This window comes from Salvelinus alpinus, chromosome 3 (genome assembly GCF_045679555.1).
Source record: "Salvelinus alpinus chromosome 3, SLU_Salpinus.1, whole genome shotgun sequence".
NCBI classification, from domain to species: Eukaryota; Metazoa; Chordata; class Actinopteri; order Salmoniformes; family Salmonidae; genus Salvelinus; species Salvelinus alpinus.
Window position 1 is genome coordinate 3976858 of NC_092088.1, and position 15688 is coordinate 3992545.

At 45.8% G+C, this 15688-nt stretch overlaps 2 protein-coding genes across 12 annotated transcripts in view; both read right to left on the reverse strand.

Annotated features, from left to right (window-relative positions):
• Positions 1-14743, reverse strand: part of vit (vitrin) — a 159443-nt gene extending 144700 nt beyond the window's left edge. For 10 of the 11 annotated variants that reach the window (XM_071391314.1, XM_071391311.1, XM_071391306.1 and 7 more), the window contains exon 1: positions 14539-14743. The gene's annotated coding sequence lies outside the window, so the exon portion shown is untranslated. The remainder of the gene's footprint in view (positions 1-14538) is intronic. The other variant, XM_071391316.1, reaches the window with a different exon arrangement.
• LOC139569671 (myosin-2 heavy chain-like) lies at positions 814-8201 on the reverse strand. Its single transcript, XM_071391080.1, has 11 exons — positions 7827-8201; positions 7101-7733; positions 6871-7008; positions 5749-6282; positions 5519-5656; positions 4463-4930; positions 4233-4370; positions 2319-2885; positions 2089-2226; positions 1330-1698; positions 814-1203 (listed from the first exon to the last, which is right to left on the reverse strand). The coding sequence occupies exons 1-11, from the start codon at positions 8199-8201 to the stop codon at positions 814-816; spliced, it is 3888 nt and encodes a 1295-aa protein (XP_071247181.1).
• Positions 14744-15688: the final 945 nt, after the last annotated feature.

Below are 15688 nucleotides of genomic sequence, written 5' to 3' on the forward strand. Positions count from 1 at the left end.
ATTTGATGACTTGAGACTGGACTTGATAGAAAAAAAAATTACTTGAGACTTGGAACTTCGAGACTCGTGACTCGTCTTTGACTTGAGACTGATATGACTTGAAATGATCTGGCTAGGTTTTGTAATGTTTTTGTCACTCATTTTGTGACACAGTCTCTGTGGATTAATCTCCACGTTGCCAGAGACACTAGCCGTAGCATCACATTTGCAAAAAAAAAAACGTACAAAAGATTGACTAGTGAAACGCACACTCTGCCCTCTGATTGGACCAGCAAACTGTCAATCAACACAAGTTGGGGGGAAACTAGTAAACAGATTGCTGATTTGCTGTACAGCTACAGGACTGGGTGCAGCGCAGACATCATATTGTAGGGAGAGAGGATTGCCATAATTAAATATGCAGCAAGAATATGAACTGGTTAACCAGTAATGTGGACATCAAGCAACTATTACTGCATAGGCCTACTGGTCTTTTGGTATGTCAACATTGCTTGAGATTGACTATGAACTTATGGGAAGCTTGCATTTGGAAATTGTTGTTAAAATGAATTATTAAATAATCTAAATGTGTGGTAGACAAAATAATGAAAAGGGCTGTCTGGTAGCCTCAGTAAATACACAAAGACTTTTAGTTGAAGTCATTGCATGTAGGGATTTGTGTTTTAAACTTGACTCAACTCGACTTGACTTGGTCTTAGAATGCACGACTTGGACTTGAGACTCGACCCGTTCTACTTGGGACTTGACTGGAGACTCGATCCGTGCTACTTGGGACTTGACTGGAGACTCGATCCGTGCTACTTGGGACTCGACTCAAGACTCGACCCGTTCTAGTTGGGACTTGACTCGAGACTCAACCCGTTCTACTCGGGACTTGACTCGAGACTCGAACCGTCCTACTTGGGACTTGACTTGAGACTCAACCCGTCCTACTTGGGACTTGACTCGAGACTCGACCCATTCTACTTGGGACTTGACTCGAGACTCAACCCGTTCTACTTGGGACTTGACTTGAGACTCAACCCGTCCTACTTGGGACTTGACTCGAGACTCGACCCATTCTACTTGGGACTTGACTCGAGACTCAACCCGTTCTACTTGGGACTTGACTCGAGACTCGACCCGTCCTACTTGGGACTTGGCTCGAGACTCGATCCATTCTACTTGGGACTTGACTCGAGACTCAACCTGTTCTACTTGGGACTTGACTCGAGACTCAACCCGTACTACTTGGGACTTGACTCAAGACTCGACCCATTCTACTTGGGACTTGACTCGAGACTCGATCCGTTCTAGTTGGGACTTGACTCGAGACTCAACCCGTCCTACTTGGGACTTGACTCGAGATTCAACCCGTTCTACTTTGGACTTGACTCGAGACTCGACCTGTTCTACTTGGGACTTGACTCGAGACTCAACCCGTTCTAGTTGGGACTTGACTCGAGACTCGATCCGTTGTACTTGGGACTTGACTCGAGACTCAACCCGTGCTACTTGGGACTTGACTTGAGACTCAACCCGTCCTACTTGGGACTTGACTCGAGACTCGACCCATTCTACTTGGGACTTGACTCGAGACTCAACCCGTTCTACTTGGGACTTGACTTGAGACTCAACCCGTGCTACTTGGGACTTGACTTGAGACTCAACCCGTCCTACTTGGGACTTGACTCGAGACTCGATCCGTTCTACTTGGGACTAGACTGGAGACTCGATCCGTGCTACTTGGGACTTGACTCGCGACTCGACCCGTTCTAGTTGAGACTTGACTCGAGACTCAACCCGGTCTACTTGGGACTTGACTCGAGACTCGACCCGTCCTACTTGGGACTTGGCTCGAGACTCGATCCATTCTACTTGGGACTTGACTCGAGACTCAACCTGTTCTACTTGGGACTTGACTCGAGACTCAACCCGTACTACTTGGGACTTGACTCAAGACTCGACCCATTCTACTTGGGACTTGACTCGAGACTCGATCCGTTCTAGTTGGGACTTGACTCGAGACTCAACCCGTCCTACTTGGGACTTGACTCGAGATTCAACCCGTTCTACTTTGGACTTGACTCAAGACTCGACCTGTACTACTTGGGACTTGGCTCGAGACTCGATCCGTTCTACTTGGGACTTGACTCGAGACTCAAACCGTCCTACTTGGGATTTGGCTCGAGACTCGATCCGTCCTACTTGGGACTTGACTCGAGACTCAACCCGTCCTACTTGGGACTTCACTCGAGACTCAACCCGTTATACTTGGGACTTGACTCGAGACTCAACCCGTTCTACTTTGGACTTGACTCGAAACTCGACCGTCCTACTTGGGACTTGGCTCGAGACTCGATCCGTGCTACTTGGGACTCGACTCGAGACTCGACCCGTTCTACTCGGGACTTGACTTGAGACTCAACCCGTTCTACTTGGGACTTGACTGGAAACTCGATCCGTACTACTTGGGACTTGACTCGAGACTCGACCCATTCTACTTGGGACTTGACTCGAGACTCAACCCGTGCTACTTGGGACTTGACTCGAGACTCGACCCATTCTACTTTGGACTTGACTCGAGACTCAACCCGTTCTACTTTGGACTTGACTCGAGACTCGACCTGTCCTACTTGGGACTTTGCTCGAGACTCGATCCGTTCTACTTGGGACTTGACTGGAGACTCAACCCGTCCTACTTGGGACTTGACTCGAGACTCAACCCGTTCTACTTGGGACTTGACTCGAGACTCAACCCGTGCTACTTGGGACTTGACTCGAGACTCGACGTGTTCTACTTTGGACTTGACTCGAGACTCAACCCGTTCTACTTGGGACTTGACTGGAGACTCGATCCGTTCTACTTGGGACTTGACTGGAGACTCGATCCGTGCTACTTGGGACTTGAATCGAGACTAGACCCGTTCTAGTTGGGACTTGACTCGAGACTCAACCCGTTCTACTCGGGACTTGACTGGAGACTCGATCCGTGCTACTTGGGACTCGACTCAAGACTCGACCCGTTCTAGTTGGGACTTGACTCGAGACTCAACCCGTTCTACTCGGGACTTGACTCGAGACTCGAACCGTTCTACTTGGGACTTGACTTGAGACTCAACCCGTTCTACTTGGGACTTGACTGGAGACTCGATCCGTCCTACTTGGGACTTGACTCGAGACTCGACCCATTCTACTTGGGACTTGACTCGAGACTCAACCCGTTCTACTTGGGACTTGACTCGAGACTCAACCCGTGCTACTTGGGACTTGACTCGAGACTCAACCCGTTCTACTTGGGACTTGACTCGAGACTCAACCCGTTCTAGTTGGGACTTGACTCGAGACTCGATCCGTTGTACTTGGGACTTGACTCGAGACTCGATCCGTTCTACTTGGGACTAGACTGGAGACTCGATCCGTTCTACTTGGGACTTGACTGGAGACTCGATCCGTGCTACTTGGGACTCGACTCAAGACTCGACCCGTTCTAGTTGGGACTTGACTCGAGACTCAACCCGTTCTACTCGGGACTTGACTCGAGACTCGAACCGTTCTACTTGGGACTTGACTTGAGACTCAACCCGTTCTACTTGGGACTTGACTGGAGACTCGATCTGTCCTACTTGGGACTTGACTCGAGACTCGACCCATTCTACTTGGGACTTGACTCGAGACTCAACCCGTTCTACTTGGGACTTGACTCGAGACTCAACCCGTGCTACTTGGGACTTGACTCGAGACTCAACCCGTTCTACTTGGGACTTGACTCGAGACTCAACCCGTTCTAGTTGGGACTTGACTCGAGACTCGATCCGTTGTACTTGGGACTTGACTCGAGACTCGATCCGTTCTACTTGGGACTAGACTGGAGACTCGATCCGTGCTACTTGGGACTTGACTCGCGACTCGACCCGTTCTAGTTGAGACTTGACTCGAGACTCAACCCGTTCTACTTGGGACTTGACTCGAGACTCGACCCGTCCTACTTGGGACTTGGCTCGAGACTCGATCCATTCTACTTGGGACTTGACTCGAGACTCAACCTGTGCTACTTGGGACTTGACTCGAGACTCAACCCGTACTACTTGGGACTTGACTCAAGACTCGACCCATTCTACTTGGGACTTGACTCGAGACTCGATCCGTTCTAGTTGGGACTTGACTCGAGACTCAACCCGTCCTACTTGGGACTTGACTCGAGATTCAACCCGTTCTACTTTGGACTTGACTCAAGACTCGACCTGTACTACTTGGGACTTGGCTCGAGACTCGATCCGTTCTACTTGGGACTTGACTCGAGACTCAAACCGTCCTACTTGGGACTTGGCTCGAGACTCGATCCGTTCTACTTGGGACTTGACTCGAGACTCAACCCGTCCTACTTGGGACTTCACTCGAGACTCAACCCGTTATACTTGGGACTTGACTCGAGACTCAACCCGTTCTACTTTGGACTTGACTCGAAACTCGACCGTCCTACTTGGGACTTGGCTCGAGACTCGATCCGTGCTACTTGGGACTCGACTCGAGACTCGACCCGTTCTACTCGGGACTTGACTTGAGACTCAACCCGTTCTACTTGGGACTTGACTGGAAACTCGATCCGTACTACTTGGGACTTGACTCGAGACTCGACCCATTCTACTTGGGACTTGACTCGAGACTCAACCCGTGCTACTTGGGACTTGACTCGAGACTCGACCCATTCTACTTTGGACTTGACTCGAGACTCAACCCGTTCTACTTTGGACTTGACTCGAGACTCGACCTGTCCTACTTGGGACTTTGCTCGAGACTCGATCCGTTCTACTTGGGACTTGACTGGAGACTCAACCCGTCCTACTTGGGACTTGACTCGAGACTCAACCCGTTCTACTTGGGACTTGACTCGAGACTCAACCCGTGCTACTTGGGACTTGACTCGAGACTCGACGTGTTCTACTTTGGACTTGACTCGAGACTCAACCCGTTCTACTTAGGACTTGACTGGAGACTCGATCCGTTCTACTTGGGACTTGACTCGAGACTCAACCCGTCCTACTTGGGACTTGACTCGAGACTCGACCCGTTCTACTTGGGACTTGACTGGAGACTCGATCCGTGCTACTTGGGACTTGAATCGAGACTAGACCCGTTCTAGTTGGGACTTGACTCGAGACTCAACCCGTTCTACTCGGGACTTGACTCGAGACTCGAACCGTTCTACTTGGGACTTGACTTGAGACTCGATCCATTCTACTTGGGACTTGACTTGAGACTCGAACCGTTCTACTTGGGACTTGACTCGAGACTCAACCCGTTCTAGTTGGGACTTGACTGGAGACTCAACCTGTTCTACTTGGGACTTGACTCGAGACTCAACCCGTACTACTTGGGACTTGACTCAAGACTCGACCCATTCTACTTGGGACTTGACTCGAGACTCGATCCGTTCTAGTTGGGACTTGACTCGAGACTCAACCCGTCCTACTTGGGACTTGACTCGAGATTCAACCCGTTCTACTTTGGACTTGACTCAAGACTCGACCTGTACTACTTGGGACTTGGCTCGAGACTCGATCCGTTCTACTTGGGACTTGACTCGAGACTCAAACCGTCCTACTTGGGACTTGGCTCGAGACTCGATCCGTACTACTTGGGACTTGACTCGAGACTCAACCCGTCCTACTTGGGACTTCACTCGAGACTCAACCCGTTATACTTGGGACTTGACTCGAGACTCAACCCGTTCTACTTTGGACTTGACTCGAAACTCGACCGTCCTACTTGGGACTTGGCTCGAGACTCGATCCGTGCTACTTGGGACTCGACTCGAGACTCGACCCGTTCTACTCGGGACTTGACTTGAGACTCAACCCGTTCTACTTGGGACTTGACTGGAAACTCGATCCGTACTACTTGGGACTTGACTCGAGACTCGACCCATTCTACTTGGGACTTGACTCGAGACTCAACCCGTGCTACTTGGGACTTGACTCGAGACTCGACCCATTCTACTTTGGACTTGACTCGAGACTCAACCCGTTCTACTTTGGACTTGACTCGAGACTCAACCCATCCTACTTGGGACTTGACTCGAGACTCAACCCGTTCTACTTTGGACTTGACTCGAGACTCGACCTGTCCTACTTGGGACTTTGCTCGAGACTCGATCCGTTCTACTTGGGACTTGACTGGAGACTCAACCCGTCCTACTTGGGACTTGACTCGAGACTCAACCCGTTCTACTTGGGACTTGACTCGAGACTCAACCCGTGCTACTTGGGACTTGACTCGAGACTCGACGTGTTCTACTTTGGACTTGACTCGAGACTCAACCCGTTCTACTTAGGACTTGACTGGAGACTCGATCCGTTCTACTTGGGACTTGACTCGAGACTCAACCCGTCCTACTTGGGACTTGACTCGAGACTCGACCCGTTCTACTTGGGACTTGACTGGAGACTCGATCCGTGCTACTTGGGACTTGAATCGAGACTAGACCCGTTCTAGTTGGGACTTGACTCGAGACTCAACCCGTTCTACTCGGGACTTGACTCGAGACTCGAACCGTTCTACTTGGGACTTGACTTGAGACTCGATCCATTCTACTTGGGACTTGACTTGAGACTCGACCCGTTCTACTTGGGACTTGACTCGAGACTCAACCCGTTCTAGTTGGGACTTGACTGGAGACTCAACCTGTTCTACTTGGGACTTGACTCGAGACTCAACCCGTACTACTTGGGACTTGACTCAAGACTCGACCCATTCTACTTGGGACTTGACTCGAGACTCGATCCGTTCTAGTTGGGACTTGACTCGAGACTCAACCCGTCCTACTTGGGACTTGACTCGAGATTCAACCCGTTCTACTTTGGACTTGACTCAAGACTCGACCTGTACTACTTGGGACTTGGCTCGAGACTCGATCCGTTCTACTTGGGACTTGACTCGAGACTCAAACCGTCCTACTTGGGACTTGGCTCGAGACTCGATCCGTACTACTTGGGACTTGACTCGAGACTCAACCCGTCCTACTTGGGACTTCACTCGAGACTCAACCCGTTATACTTGGGACTTGACTCGAGACTCAACCCGTTCTACTTTGGACTTGACTCGAAACTCGACCGTCCTACTTGGGACTTGGCTCGAGACTCGATCCGTGCTACTTGGGACTCGACTCGAGACTCGACCCGTTCTACTCGGGACTTGACTTGAGACTCAACCCGTTCTACTTGGGACTTGACTGGAAACTCGATCCGTACTACTTGGGACTTGACTCGAGACTCGACCCATTCTACTTGGGACTTGACTCGAGACTCAACCCGTGCTACTTGGGACTTGACTCGAGACTCGACCCATTCTACTTTGGACTTGACTCGAGACTCAACCCGTTCTACTTTGGACTTGACTCGAGACTCGACCTGTCCTACTTGGGACTTTGCTCGAGACTCGATCCGTTCTACTTGGGACTTGACTGGAGACTCAACCCGTCCTACTTGGGACTTGACTCGAGACTCAACCCGTTCTACTTGGGACTTGACTCGAGACTCAACCCGTGCTACTTGGGACTTGACTCGAGACTCGACGTGTTCTACTTTGGACTTGACTCGAGACTCAACCCGTTCTACTTGGGACTTGACTGGAGACTCGATCCGTTCTACTTGGGACTTGACTCGAGACTCAACCTGTCCTACTTGGGACTTGACTCGAGACTCGACCAGTTCTACTTGGGACTTGACTGGAGACTCGATCCGTGCTACTTGGGACTTGAATCGAGACTAGACCCGTTCTAGTTGGGACTTGACTCGAGACTCAACCCGTTCTACTCGGGACTTGACTCGAGACTCGAACCGTTCTACTTGGGACTTGACTTGAGACTCGATCCATTCTACTTGGGACTTGACTCGAGACTCAACCCGTTCTAGTTGGGACTTGACTGGAGACTCAACCTGTTCTACTTGGGACTTGACTCGAGACTCAACCCGTTCTACCTGGGAATAGACTGGAGACTCGATCCGTGCTACTTGGGACTTGACTCGAGACTCGACCCATTCTACTTGGGACTTGACTCGAGACTCAACCCGTTCTACCTGGGAATAGACTGGAGACTCGACCCATTCTACTTGGGACTTGACTCGAGACTCAACCCGTTCTACTTGGGACTTGACTCGAGACTCGATCCGTTCTACTTCTGACTTGCTTGTGACTCGAATAATAGTGATTTGGTACCACATCTGGTAAAATAAAATAAAATGTGTATCCAATGGCAGGTTGTGAGCATGTTGATGAATATGTCCGTTTTACAGTTGTATTATCCTTATACGGTACATATGTAGGACAAAACATCAGAAATAGGAGTATTGTAAAGCAATTGGCTTCTGTAAAAATGTAGCACAGTATTGTAAAGCAGTTGGCTACTGTAAAAATGTAGCACGGTATTGTAAAGCAGTTTGCTACTGTAAAAATGTAGCACAGTATTGTAAAGCAGTTGGCTACTGTAAAAATGTAGCACGGTATTGTAAAGCAGTTGGCTACTGTAAAAATGTAGCACAGTATTGTAAAGCAGTTGGCTACTTTAAAAACGTAGCACAGTATTGTAAAGCAGTTGGCTACTGTAAAAACGTAGCACAGTATTGTAAAGCAGTTGGCTACTGTAAAAATGTAGCACAGTATTGTAAAGCAGTTGGCTACTGTAAAAATGTAGCACAGTATTGTAAAGCAGTTGGCTACTGTAAAAATGTAGCACAGTATTGTAAAGCAGTTGGATACTGTAAAAACGTAGCACAGTATTGTAAAGCAGTTGGCTACTGTAAAAACGTAGCACAGTATTGTAAAGCAGTTGGCTACTGTAAAAATGTAGCACAGTATTGTAAAGCAGTTGGATACTGTAAAAACGTAGCACAGTATTGTAAAGCAGTTGGCTACTGTAAAAATGTAGCACAGTATTGTAAAGCAGTTGGCTACTGTAAAAACGTAGCACAGTATTGTAAAGCAGTTGGCTACTGTAAAAATGTAGCACAGTATTGTAAAGCAGTTGGCTACTGTAAAAACTTGGCACAGTTGTAAAGCAGTTGTCTACTGTAAAAATGTAGCACAGTATTGTAAAGCAGTTGGCTACTGTAAAAACTTGGCACAGTTGTAAAGCAGTTGGTTACTGTAAAAACGTAGCACAGTATTGTAAGTCATTTCTGCCCCATGCAACATTCAACAAGATCCCCTTTTCTACTTGCCTTGCTGGGGAGGCAACTAGAAACACTGAGATAGGCTACAGGCAGGGGTTTTATTCTGCAAATGTGCGAAAAATATAAATGATTACTAAAGAAAATGAAACCAAAAAAGTGCTTTAAAATAGACAGAATGGATAGCTGAGTTGAAATTCAAGTCTCAATTTAACAACTTACTGAGATGTAAAGGTGTTGTACTGAACAAAAATATAAACAATTTCAAAATGTTTACTGAGTTACAGTTCATATAAGGAAATCAGTCAATCAATAAATAAATCAATTATAAAATAAATCAATTAGGCTGTATTCTATGGATTTCATGACTGGTCCGGGGCGCAACCAATGGTGGGCCTGGGAGGGCATTGGCCCACCCACTGGGGAGCTAGGCCCAGCCAATCATGAATGAGTTTCTCCCGACAAAGGGTCTTTATTACAGACATAATTTCTCCTCCGTTTCATCAGCTGTCTGGGTGGCTGGTCTCAGACGATCCCTCAGTTTCATCAGCTGTCTGGGTGGCTGGTCTCAGACGATCCTGCAGGTGAAGAAAATGGATGTGGAGGTCCTGGCCTGGTCTGCGTGGTCTGCGGTTGTGAGGCCGGTTGGACATACTGCCAATTTCTCTAAAACGTCGTTGGAGGCGGCTTATGGTAGAGAGATTACCATAAAATTCTCTGGCAACAGCTCTGGTGGACATTCCTACAGTCAACATGCAAATTGTACGCTTCCTCAAAACTTGAGACATCTGTGGCATTGTGTTGTGTGACAAAACTGCACAGTTTAGAGTGTCATTTTTTGTCCCCAGCACAATGTGCACCTGTGTAATGACCATGCTGTTTAATCAGCTTCTTGATATGCCACACCTGTCACGTGGATGGATTATGTTGTCAAAGGAGAAATCCTCACTTGCAGGGATATAAACAAATGTGTACACGAATTCTGAGAGAAATAAGCTTTTGGTGCCTATGGAACATTTCTGGGATCTTTTATTTCAGCTCATGAAACATGAGACCAACACTTTACATGTTGCATTTATATTTTGTTCAGTGTATAAAGTGCCTTTGGAAAGTATTCAGACCCCTTGACTTTTTCCACATTTTGTTACGTCACAGCCTTATCCTAAAATGGATTAAATAAATAAAAATCCTCAGCATTCTAAACACAATACTCCATAATAACAAAGTAAAAACATATTTGTGGAATTTTTTGCAAATATATTAATTTAAAAAAACATATGTATTCAAACACTTTGCTATGAGACACGAAATTGAGCTCAGGCGCATCCTGTTTCCATTGATCATCCTTGAGATGTTTCTTCAACTTGATTGGAGTCCACCTGTGGTAAATTCAATTGATTGGACATGATTTGGAAAGGCACACACCCGTCTATTTAAGGTCCCTCAGTTGACAGTGCATGTCAGAGCAAAAACTAAGCCATGAGGTTGAAGGAATTGTCCATAGAGCTCCATGACAGGATTGTGTCGAGGAACTAATCTGGGGTAGGGTACCAAAACATTTCTGCAGAAATGAGGCTACTGGTGTTTTTTGGTGACCATGAGGCTGGTGGTAGTGTTTGGTGGCTATGAGGCTGATGGTAGTGTTTGGTGACCATGAGGCTGATGGTAGTGTTTGGTGACCATGAGGCTGATGGCGGTGTTTGGTGACCATGAGGCTGATGGTGGTGTGTGGTGACCATGAGGCTGATGGTAGTGTTTGGTGGCTATGAGGCTGATGGTGGTGTTTGGTGACCATGAGGCTGATGGTAGTGTTTGGTGACCACCTGTCAGTTGTGACTGTGGATACTACATCGGACTATGGCTGAGTTGAGTTGAGCAGTGTGTCGTTATGTCGGATGATATTAAACAAGCCGCCATCGGAGGCTATCGCTTGTGTATCTTTGGCTACATTGGCATTTACAATTGGTGAAATCTGTTTGTCAATTTCAGTTAATAGCCTATGTCACTCTGGTTGTTGGAGCTATCTGTTGTATGGTGAAATGGGGCTTCATCAAAGTTTATTTGTGAGTAAATCTGTCTTAGCAGTGCAAACCCAGCCACCGACCTCACCGCATGTCACTGATCAACACGGGACTATAAACACAATAAAGTTTTGATAACTGATTCAATAGAAGATATTTAAACGACTAACTAGAAAGCATGAATCCTGTGGATGGATTGGAAGTACCTGGAAGTGTTGGCAGGTATGTTGGCATATATCTGCCAAGTGGTGCCACCTAAAACACAACAAAGAGCAGGGATCTGAGGAGCAGGAAACATCAACAACATGTCTCTACAAGGTCACTTCCTGATGAAGTCTGGTGCATTTAATATCACTGTTCTGCTCTGGTGATGAGAGTTTAATATCACTGTTCTGCTCTGGTGATGAGAGTTTAATATCACTGTTCTGGTGATGAGAGTTTAATATCACTGTTCTGGTGATGAGAGTTTAATATCACTGTTCTGGTGATGAGAGTTTAATATCACTGCTCTGGTGATGAGAGTTTAATATCTCTGTTCTGGTGATGAGAGTTTAATATCACTGCTCTGGTGATGAGAGTTTAATATCTCTGTTCTGGTGATGAGAGTTTAATATCTCTGTTCTGGTGATGAGAGTTTAATATCTCTGTTCTGGTGATGAGAGTTTAATATCACTGTTCTGGTGATGAGAGTGTATCACTGTTCTGGTGATGAGAGTTCAATATCACTGTTCTGGTGATGAGAATTTAATATCTCTGTTCTGGTGATGAGAGTTTAATATCACTGTTCTGATGATGAGAGTGTATCACTGTTCTGGTGATGAGAGTTTAATATCACTGTTCTGGTGATGAGAGTTTAATATCACTGTTCTGGTGATGAGAGTTTAATATCACTGTTCTGGTGATGAGAGTTTAATATCACTGTTCTGGTGATGAGAGTTTAATATCACTGTTCTGGTGATGAGAGTTTAATATCACTGTTCTGGTGATGAGAGTTTAATATCACTGTTCTGGTGATGAGAGTTTAATATCACTGTTCTGGTGATGAGAGTTTAATATCACTGTTCTGGTGATGAGAGTTTAATATCACTGTTCTGGTGATGAGAGTTTAATATCACTGTTCTGGTGATGAGAGTTTAATATCACTGTTCTGGTGATGAGAGTTTAATATCACTGCTCTGGTGATGAGAGTTTAATATCTCTGTTCTGGTGATGAGAGTTTAATATCACTGTTCTGTTGATGAGAGTTTAATATCACTGTTCTGGTGATGAGCGTTTAATATCACTGCTCTGGTGATGAGAGTTTAATATCACTGCTCTGGTGATGAGAGTTTAATATCTCTGTTCTGGTGATGAGAGTTTAATATCTCTGTTCTGGTGATGAGAGTTTAATATCTCTGTTCTGGTGATGAGAGTTTAATATCACTGTTCTGGTGCTGAGAGTTTAATATCTCTGTTCTGGTGATGATAGTTTAATATCTCTGTTCTGGTGATGAGAGTTTAATATCACTGTTCTGGTGATGAGAGTTTAATATCTCTGTTCTGGTGATGAGAGTTTAATATCACTGTTCTGGTGATGAGAGTTTAATATCTCTGCTCTTCTCTAGTGATGAGAGTTTAATATCTCTGCTCTTCTCTAGTGATGAGAGTTTAATATCTCTGCTCTTCTCTAGTGATGAGAGTTTAATATCTCAGCTCTTCTCTAGTGATGAGAGTTTAATATCTCTGCTCTTCTCTAGTGATAAGAGTTTAATATCTCAGCTTTGCTCTGTTGTATTTGAAGGTAGACTCAGGGAAATTATGTCGCCACGAGCACCACCGGAGATATTGTAGATGAGTGAGATGCAAAACTTAGCTTTCACACAGTCACACACAGTATCTGTGCATGTCGTAGCCACGGGACCAAAACAGCAGAGAAGATGAGCCTCGCGCTTCTGCGCTCTTAGTTGTTATGGAAATTGACCCACTGTGCTGTTTCTACTTTCAATGCCATATCGCTGAGTCCACCTTTAAAGTAATTCATCCTGTGTGCTGTAGACAAGTCCCAGATCTGTTTGTGTTGTCTTGCGGACTCCTATCGTCATTATCATAGCAGTATAGGAGTTGTCAAGACAACACAAACAGATCGAGGACCAGGCTATGTGTACTGCTCTCATTAAAGAAACAGTCGTTCCCTCAGTCTCAACAGGGCAGAGGAGAGATATTTACTGGCTACCTCTTCAATGCAAGTCAGACCTGGCATCCTTCTGTTGGACAGACTGCATGGACAAATAGAGTCTCTAGAGTCTAGACTACCTGGGATTCATAATCAACATGTCTCAGACACAAATGTCTGAATCATATCTGACTGAATCATAGAACAGACCGTGCAATCTGAATCATATCCGACTGAATCATAAAACAGACCATGCAATCTGAATCATATCTGACTGAATCATAAAACAGACCATGCAATCTGAATCATATCTGACTGAATCATAAAACAGACCATGCAATCTGAATCATATCTGACTGTTTATAACACCAAAAGTGTGTTATAAAACTTCATCCAAGTTGTCCTAGTCCACTGACAGAAAAAGGATCTATCTAGAACCTAAAAGTGTTCTTCGGCTGTTCCCATAGGAGAACCCTTTTAAGAACCTGTTTTGGTTCCAGGTAGAGAACCCTTTTGGGATTCATGTCGGACGTTTTGGGGTTCTGCATGGAACCCCAAAGGGTTCTACGTGGAACCAAAAAGGGTTCTCCCTAGAATATCAAAGGGTTCCATGTAGCACAGTATTGTATTTTTGAAGACACTAGATGACAAAGAACAAATGTTGTCAAAGATAACATTTAACACCAACTATTCCGTTTACAGCATCCCTGGAGGTGTGTGAGGGGCATGGTCTTTCATCTACGTGGTTCAGCAGCTCCAAACTTCATTTGGATTTGGGACTGTAGGGGGAGGGGTGCGCTAAACTGCGCCTTCCCAACTGGTAAAACCCCGTGCAGCGGAGTGGGTATGGATAGCTCTGCCACTCAGGATAGCTCGGGGCTACTAGTTCAAGTCCGTGCTGGTTGTTCGCGCTGCAGCTGTAAGTCTGTCGGGACACGGGTCTATAAATCTAGCCAACTACAACAACAAAACGAAATAACTCGTGAAAAGTAAAGTTAGAAAGTCTAAAGTTCAATTTTCACTTTTCAAATCCGCACATCTCTGAGAAATATACATTTATTATGTCCTCTATAAACAATTATACGCATGATATGCAGTAGCCGTACAGCCCAGATAACTACTTGAGACATACTATAGAGACTGAAGCAGACGCACTGTCCCAGGTCAAATAATGTAAATTATACTAATTATCCACTGCGTAAAAACAAGGTAAACCTACCTGGAAACAAGACGGGAAGATATTCAGATTAGATTCCAAGTTTTTCTTCAATTTTCCCTCAATCTTCCACGGTTTATTGATATTACAATCCAAATAGTCGGTCATGTATGTGGTGCTCGTGTGTCTTCCCGACCAGTCGGTCTAGATTCCTAGTTAGGTCTGCATTACCCGGAGTTGTGTGTGGGAGCACGTATTAAAAGTGGAGACTGGGACGGGACCAAAGTATTCCCCTCACTTCGCCCGTCCCACTCCTAGGCTACATCCCAAATGCCCCCTATTCCCTATGCACTATATAGGGCGCAATTTGGGATGTACACAGAGTCGGAGCGGGGGAAAAAAAGCCTTTAAACAGAATTCAAGTGCAATAGTCTAAGCAGAGAAGGCTATGGAGAGAGAGAGAGGCAGGATGCTGCCTGCTAGTAATGGCAAACAGACTGCTGCATTCGAACCAAAACATTCTTAAAAAAGCATCGTTTTTCAGGAGGACATTTTTTGAAAGGAGATATGGAATCACTAAGATTGATTAATTGAAACGGATTTAATAATTTAATGAGCGTTTTTTTCATCAACCACTATGAGTCAATCTGTGTTATCTGAGTTATATAAGCCAGACAGTGCGTGCGTGTGTGTTGGGACGGCCTGCCATTTTGATTTGATTTTATTCCTCTCCAATTTAAAGGAGGAAATGAGATATTGATGCACTAAAACAATGGAAGTGTCTTTAATGGACCCTTTTCATCAAACACTATTTGATGACTAATCAAATTAATACACCTTATTCTGTGCTGTCTAAGTTATGTACAATAGACCTTATATTTATTTAACTAGGCAAGTCAGTTAAGAACAAATTATTATTTTCAATGAAGGCCTTGTTGTTTTTACTTTGTCAGCTCGGGGATTCAATCTTGCAACCGTTCGGTTACTAGTCCAACGCTCTAACCACTAGGCTAACAGACCTATGGTAGACCTATGGGAGACCTACTATAGGCCTGCGGTAGACCTGCGGTAGACCTATAATCACTATCCTATTCTTGTAAAAACACTGCTGCATTTGGGGCGGCAGGTAGCCTAGTGCGTTGGGCCAGTTACCGAAAGGTTGCTGGATCAAATCCCAGAGCTGACAAGGTAAAAATCTGTCGTTCTGCCCCTG